The following is a 7,636-nucleotide window of genomic DNA, read 5'->3' on the forward strand; positions in this document are numbered from 1 at the left end:
TTAGACGAGGGGTGTATCAAGCAGGTAAGTTCCAAAACAACAAGTCCAATACACCACCAAGAATAAAAGTAATTGCAGAAAAATGTTGTTGGCAATGTAATTACACTAGAATGATTTAGAAATGATACGACCAAGGTCACGATTCCAGTAACATAGCCATGGTTTGCTCAACAATACACCCCACCCTCCGTGATGTATGTACATGCAGCAAATACCACAACTGGTGAGTTGTTTCATGATGAGGTATCGGGAGACCCTCCCAGCAGCATACATACGAGGCCTAGTTTGGGGTCTCTACGGCCTTCATCCCTAATCTCGGAAAGAAACTAACCCAACCTCCCTTCCCTCCTCATCCAACTCCACCACAACTGGCTGCTCATCCTCATCCTCCTCACTATCCCTATCTGCCGCATCCAGATCGTCACCAAGACGACTACCACCTTGGCCACCCCCCGTTTCCCCTCCTGCCTGCTGCGCTCCTTCATCCCTTCTCAAATCGATGTCTATCCTCCACAACCACCCCACCAACTCCCCAAACACCTCATCCACCTCCTCCAGCCTCGCTGTCCCATCCACTTCTCCCCCTCGTGGCAGTCCGTCTAGCTGCACTCGATACCCACTCAGTAACCGCACCAACTTCCATTTATTCAACGGCCTATGCACAAAAATCGGTCGATCCCCACTCAAGCCTCTTCCTTCGCCCTCCTCATCTCCACCTGCATACGCTCCAGCTCTAGCTCCGTCCCCAGCCCCAGAAGCTTCGCCTGGTGATGCGAGATAGTACTCGGTATACAACAGTTGCGCATGCAGCGTCCTCAGCAAGCCTGCCACCAGCTTGGGGTGTGACAGCGCGAGGTCATACGCACGTAGCACAATTTTGAGGACGAGATCCCACCACTGCTCAAGGCAGGCTGGGTTGCCCAGGTGTGTGCCGGTGAGGAAGGTGAATTGTAGTTCGGCTAGGAGGGAAGATTCGGGATTGGGGTTCGGTTCGTCGTGAGGCTGCTTTTTTTCCTTTGGTTCGTGGGGGCTGAGAAGGGCTTGGACGCGGAGAGAGGTATCGGTGGCCTCGGAGGTGGTTGCTGTTGAAGAAGAACGTAGGTCTAGAATTCGGAGGTCGCGAAAATCTTGGGTGAAGAGGAAGTTGAGTTGGTTGGTGGTAGTAGTGGTGCTTGTTGACAGGTTCGGTTCGTCGGGTTGGACGTCTCGGGCTGAGTCGATTAAATCGACAAGAAATTCCTCTACCCCCTGTTTCCCTGTGATCCTAGCGAGAGATTGCGTCGATATGGCTGTGGTGAGTGTGTCCCAGACGGTAGCGGGGGATTGTGCCCAGGCGGGAAGGGCATTGTCAATCGGCACATTCGGTCTGTTGCGTTGATCTTGGGTGACATATGGCCGCAGCAATTGGGCCACTGTTCCCAGGTCGTCATTATGGTCGGTCACTTGAACTTGGCGTCGTGGTTCTCGTAGCACCTCGTTGTATCTATCCCATTCTTTCACTCGCAGCCGCCCCCGCTCTCCAGTGACGAACCAGTATCCACATCTAGAAACACCACCTGGTTGCTGGGCCCAGATGAAATGTACTCCTGGGGGGATATCACGAAATCCGTGGAAGGTCTTGCTGGTGGTCAGGGCTACGGTGTCCAGCCCGATGATAAAATTCTCAGGAAGCTGCAGCAACCTGAAAACGTCCCCGTTTTCAAGAAGTGAGCGTTGGGTATGAGAGGGCGAAACTAGGCTCGCGCCTGTGAGTGCCGCAGTTGACGCAGCCATATCGAGATCGCCGTGAACGGCCTCTTCACAATCCCTTGGGGTACATCTGGGGGGCGGGTGTCTAAATTCTGGGGCGATCCGAGAGTTTTTTTTTGATTATCGTATCTGTGTATTGATATCGATTCGGGGTCGAATTCGTCTTCCTAGAGTTTCCTTGTTCTGTGCATCCGGCATCTGGTTGTGTTGGTCGGCAAGGCTTGGTGGAGTAGGACCCGTTGCCCAGGAAGTTTCCGTGTGGTGTGCTATGGACGAATCATCATGTATGGTATTTGTAAAATACCGAGTTTCGACAAAAGTCCGGTCGATTCACCTGCTTCTTGTAATACCGTCGAACATCCACAAAAAAAAGTCAGTGGGTGTCCACATTAGCTTGCCTCCTTGCCCAAAATGACAAACACCATGACCTCTGGTGGGACACTGTATTTAAGAAGTCATGAAATATTCCTCGGGCCAGGGAGGGGTGTCTCGGGGGCAAAGCGAGCATTTCCCTATCGGCTCGCCCCAAACGGGACGCCTTTCGATATACCCACGCAACCCATGCCGACCGAGCCCGCGTCACTGTGAAACGGGATGCACGGATCGGGGAGAAAGGCGATTCCCATGTCAGGGTATGAAGGTCAAACATGGAAACCAGGGGGGCCTGGAGACCCCTCGAAGTCGCCAAGTCGCTTCTTGGCGGGAGGGTACCGTACCACAGCGAACCACAGTTCGTTTTCAAGACCGATTTTATAACGTTAGCGCCTCATCGTTTCGTTTGCCAGACCCCTGAACATGCTTGTTGCTCACATGGCCCCCAGGGTTTGAAGAGCTTGTCGGGAGACAGGGGTAGGAAGGCTACTTCTCAAACGAGTTGAAAATGGATGCCCGAACTCCCCGATGCACCTTCACCCCAAAGCCGTTGAGAAAATAAGAACGTTAAGGCTCCCCAGGCTAGGCATTTCCCGGAAAATCCGGAGAAAGAAGATTTCGGGCCCACCAAGCACTCCCTGTTCTCGAGAAATCGAACCGCCGAGCCGCGGTAACAACGCTTCTCATCCTACCACCTTGCTTCTACTAATGCGGGTTCGTCAACATCTGCAACCGCCCAACCCAACACGAACTGCCTCCCCACCTCTACTTGAAACGAACCAAATGCTCGGCCCGCTTCCCGGCCCGAGTGAGATGGGCCCCTGCCGGTCCTGGGTCTCACGTTGCACCCCCATCTCGGCTCTTTCTTAGGAAGGAGCCTGACCCCCCTCGGTATCACTTCCACACGCTGCATCTCGAAGAAAGGAACATTGGACCCTCTTGTCCATGCCCCGGGAATCCTCGCCATTAGAGCATCACATGGCTCACCATGTGTGACCGAGAATGACCACCACCAGGATGACGATGCTGTGATCCCTCTTGCCAGAGGAAGCCATACCATTCCGTTCGAATCTCTGCGTTCCGTGAACATAGTCCTCAATTCAAGGAGCCAGTCCCTCTTCGCCCCCACCTTGATGCAAAAAGGGTACCTGGAGATATATCCTGAAGTCAAAACCCCTCTTCTCAACGCGAGTTTGTGCTGACCCTTCCTTCGGGTTCGCTTCCCGGGCCCTGGGGGTGTGGTTACACAAGACTAAGGGCAAACAGGGTTCCTAAAAAAATCTGCAACCCGTCACAACCTGCAGGACTCACCACACATATAAATGTTTTGCGCTAATGTCCAAAATGTCTTGATCCGCATCTCCCCGGATCGAGGGGCATGTTCCCGTCCCGCCCCTCCATCCCGTCAGCCTGGGTTCTCCGCGTCTTAGCTTGTCTTCATGGGGGATGAAGAGGGAAGGGATACCTGTGGGAGAAGGAACCCATAAGGCTAGCTTGGCCACCAACAGGAAGGATGTCCCGAATAATGCAACATTTCGACTCGCTGACAGCTCTCTTGACTTTGCTCAGTTCACGCCCCCTTCACTCTTGTATACTACCACGTGGCCCCCTAGAACTGTGCGTTCTCGGCGCATACATAGTACACTAAGATATTTAGCGACCTCTCTTGCACTGCAGGAACCTCAGACACTCAGCTTGTTCCCACACTATTCTTGTACATTGGATGCAGGGAAACAATACCTCTAGAGAATAAACAAGCGCAGTACCTTCAAAAAGCAACCCCCCCAAACCGCCTCTGAACATATCTCCATCTGACCTTGAGGTAGACCAGCTGGCCGGGCCCAACTAGCGCTTTCTTATATCTCATATCGGTTCAGAGAATAGCAAGAACTTTGCTTCGTTCACATGCAAACAAGGCAAGCGGTTTTGGTTATTGGTTGCTCCGGCCTGTACAAATAACAACTGAGGACCCGGTACTCTGATTCTGGAAAGACAAAAAGGCAAAGGCCGACGGAGGCTCGGGAGTAAGCGAGCGTATACCCCTGTCTCCCACAGTGCTTGGGAGGATCGGATTTTGAAGAACCGACAAACATCGGATTTACACTAGTTACTATGTACTGTATTTGCTAATTATTCCAACTTGGCGTGAGCTGTTATTTTCCCCTCCTCCATCACTGTATAAACCATACATCACAAAATCCGAAATAGCGCACCACAATGGGCGAGCGTCCCGGGAGAAGGAAGGTAAAATCTTTATTAATCACCTGTCACCAAACATCATCACCACGGTTGTTGCATCACTAGATGGTTGCTTGATGAGTCAAATAAATAAAGCCTGCCAGCTACACACCTACGCCAGAGTAGCGAAGGGCAATGCAAATAAAGGTAAATAAAGTACACAATACGCAGACACCAATCCATCCATCCCCCCACCCAACCAACTCTGAACGCCTTCCGCCCCCGTCCCCCCCTTCCCAGAATCTCCCCATCTCCCTTGGTCCTCTCACACCGCGCTCCATTCTTGGTTTCTCTCCATGTAGCCTAGGTTAGGCAATCATGCAAAAGCTAAAGGGCAGAACAGAACAAAAAAAGTAGCCAGACATGCAAATCCTTCATTGTTACAACTCTCCAAACCCATGCTTGCTCCTCAAGCCACAACGAGACCTTTGCCTATTGTCCGCTTAGCTAGGCAGCCAGGAAGCCCACGGTAGAGTCACCAACTCAACAAACACCCCGTGTGAGGAAACCCCCTCTTTAAGACGTGCAATGCATTACAACTCCGTGCCCATTGCATCTCGTCCCTTTCCCACCCTCCCATCTCCCTCGCCTGCTCTCTCCTTTTGGGGTATATCCGACAGCCCAGAACACACGGTGAAAGAACAACTCAACCCATGCTCCCCACTTGGAGCAGTATGCACGCCTGTCCATGCCCGACTCCATGCAATGACCATGAAAAATGTCGGGACTCGAGATGCAGTGGAAAACAAGACAAAAAACAGAGTAAAAACAAAAACAAAAAGAACGAGAAATCGTGGGGGAAAAGAGAAAGGGGACAAGAATATCTGCCACAAGTGCTAGCTAGTTGGCTACAAGGTGGGAATTGGTCTTAGTGGCTGGGGGGCTGGCCACCAGCGTCTGTATCTTGTCAGCAACGTGAGCTCATAGCACAAACCAAAAACCAAAAAAAAGACCAAAAAAAAGCAAGAAAAACACATACGCTGAGTGTACATTTGCTGGTTGGACTGACCATATGGCGATGCGGGCGAGTAGTTGTTGTAATTGTACTCGGGCATCTGCTGCTGGGGAATACCGGGGGTTGGGGGGCCAGTATAGCGGGCCGGCTGGTAGCCTATGGGAGGCAGCTGGACGGTTCCAGGAGCAGAGTACGTCGTCGCAGGCTGCGTAGCATCCACGCTAGCTTGCGGGTCTGCCGAGCCGTTCTGAGCAACAACCGCAGCCTGGCGTTGGCGTTCCTCCTCAGCGGCGGCGGCCTTACGGGCCTCTTCGTCCTTCTTCTTTGCCTTCCACTCACGGCGAATATCTTTGAACACTTCATGAAAGGTCACAACAGGTTAGCCTAGTTGGGGCTGTGAAAACTGCTTCTCTATGGTTTTAGACTCACGTTCAGGTGTGCGCTTGACACCATGCGACTGCATTGTCACATGGGCGTTGAGGTGGTTCAATGTGCCATAAGCCTTCTCGCATCCATCGTGACCGCACTTGTACATGCGCTCAATCTCCTCGTACCGCCTCCTGGGCCTCTTGTGCTGCTGTGCGCCCGGAATAGGGACGAAGCTATACACCTGTAAAAAAAACCCCCAGTGTTAGTCACGAACTGGCGCGACAAGGTCTGCGCACCGAACCGGAGAAAGTGGCATTTTTCCCACGTAACATGGGCACAACACAGCCAAAAACACTACTTACCTGATGAGGGCGGCCAGTAGCGGCAGTCGCGGGGGGCGCTTGATGGAAAATGTGGGTGCCAGGCGTGATATGGCCGGCCGGTTGCTGGCTATAGCCGCCCCAGTCGGGGCGAGGTTGTGTGTAGAGGCCCGGCGTGCCCGGGTGCGGCTGGTAGCCCTGGGACATGTCTTGCGGGGGGGGCGCATATGGGGGGTAGTGGCTATGAGTCGCATAGGTCGGGCTGGCGCCCGCAATGGAGGGATCTATAGGCAGAGCGCTGTCAGATTTGGCCTGCTCTGGCTGGGGGGTCTGATGGCTTTGCCCATCTGATAGAGGCATAGACGGACTTGTTGGTGTTTGCGGCATACCGCCTGCGCTCCCGTTGGGGTTACTTGCGGGGTGGTAGGAGCGCTGCATGTCGGGAAAGGTGGCAGACCGGGAGGTGGTCGGGTACACGCTGTATTCCGAAGTGGGCGTGCCCGAGTTGGAATAGCTGGCTGACCGTGCCTCTTGCTGCGTCGCGTACTGGGTCGCGGAAGCCGGATCTACGGGTTCGGCCTTGAGCTGCGTGTCGCCGACGACACTGGGATGGGGCGAAGGCAAACCTGACTGCGAGTACTCGGGGGCGGCGCGCTCCATAGAAAAGGACCGAAGAGGTGTGCCGAGGGCGGAGCAGGAAGATAAGACAGGAGGGATGTCGTTGCCGGGCGAGGAGGGTTAGGTGTGTGGTTCGAGGATCGACGCGACAACTAAGACGCGACGGTGTGCTTCGGTCAAGCGCGGTCCTCTCGGTCGGGGCGGCGCTGATGGTAATGGGACTGGTGATGGTGATAGTGATAACGATGGCGGAGAAGGTTGTGATTGGAAATGCGATGAGAAGAGATGTGAATAAGAGTCGGAAGAGGTCAAGACAAGACACCTCAAGGTATGTATAGCTTTCCCAAGGATATGCACACCACGGTCGGTTTGGCCGGGGAAAATCCAAGGCGACTGTCCTGGGTGGCAGGAGGGCCCAGGGATTTATTTGGTCGTCCAGCGGAACAACCCAGGATGGGTTGCAGGTGGAGGAGGGGGAGGGGTGTGAATGTGCGAATGCGTGGGTGTGAGAACCCAAAGGTGTGAGTGTGAGTGTGTGCTGCGTGCTTGCGCGATGCCCGCCGGGAGTGGAGGTCGAGGACTCGCACTAATTTAGTCGTGCAGACCTGAAGGAGAATGGCCTGGGTCTGGTCGCTCGGTTTGTTGGGGTAGCGCGAAGCACACACAGCAGCGTTCCGCGAAAGCGATTAGCGTGCGATCTGGGGCACGCTAGCTCGCTAGTTGGGCACCAGAGCCGCAGAGATGTAAAGTTTAGTTCCCGACCCGGTAAAATGGTCAGAAACATGAGGCGCACACCAAAGCGGGCTGCTTCGTGCAGTAGCTCGGCAGGATGTGACGACGAGCTTGTTCGAGCTTGTTGAGTCGCGGCGGAACGCTTGTTCGGGTCGTCCTGTGCAAGAAGAGTCGCGAGGGTTTCCGAGGGTTCAGCGCCGGGGTGGGAGGAAATTGAGTTTAGTGCGGGACCAAGGGCGATTTTATAATCGAAGTGGGGGTAGGAACGGTGGAGGGAAATTGG

The 7,636-nt window shown here is 53.9% G+C and overlaps 2 protein-coding genes across 2 annotated transcripts; both read right to left on the minus strand.

Annotated features, from left to right (window-relative positions):
• Positions 1 to 309: 309 nt before the first annotated feature.
• C8A04DRAFT_34467 (AAR2 protein-domain-containing protein) lies at positions 310 to 1,773 on the minus strand (the record flags this gene model as incomplete). Its single annotated transcript, XM_062782834.1, has 2 exons — positions 310 to 404; positions 441 to 1,773. The coding sequence occupies 2 exons, from the start codon at positions 1,771 to 1,773 to the stop codon at positions 310 to 312; spliced, it is 1,428 nt and encodes a 475-aa protein (XP_062640268.1).
• A 3,454-nt stretch (positions 1,774 to 5,227) lies between these two features.
• C8A04DRAFT_9433 (uncharacterized protein) lies at positions 5,228 to 6,663 on the minus strand (the record flags this gene model as incomplete). Its single annotated transcript, XM_062785478.1, has 4 exons — positions 5,228 to 5,256; positions 5,339 to 5,671; positions 5,744 to 5,924; positions 6,037 to 6,663. The coding sequence occupies 4 exons, from the start codon at positions 6,661 to 6,663 to the stop codon at positions 5,228 to 5,230; spliced, it is 1,170 nt and encodes a 389-aa protein (XP_062640269.1).
• Positions 6,664 to 7,636: the final 973 nt, after the last annotated feature.

Source organism: Dichotomopilus funicola (genome assembly GCF_033296635.1).
Source record: "Dichotomopilus funicola strain CBS 141.50 unplaced genomic scaffold C8A04scaffold_5, whole genome shotgun sequence".
NCBI classification, from domain to species: Eukaryota; Fungi; Ascomycota; class Sordariomycetes; order Sordariales; family Chaetomiaceae; genus Dichotomopilus; species Dichotomopilus funicola.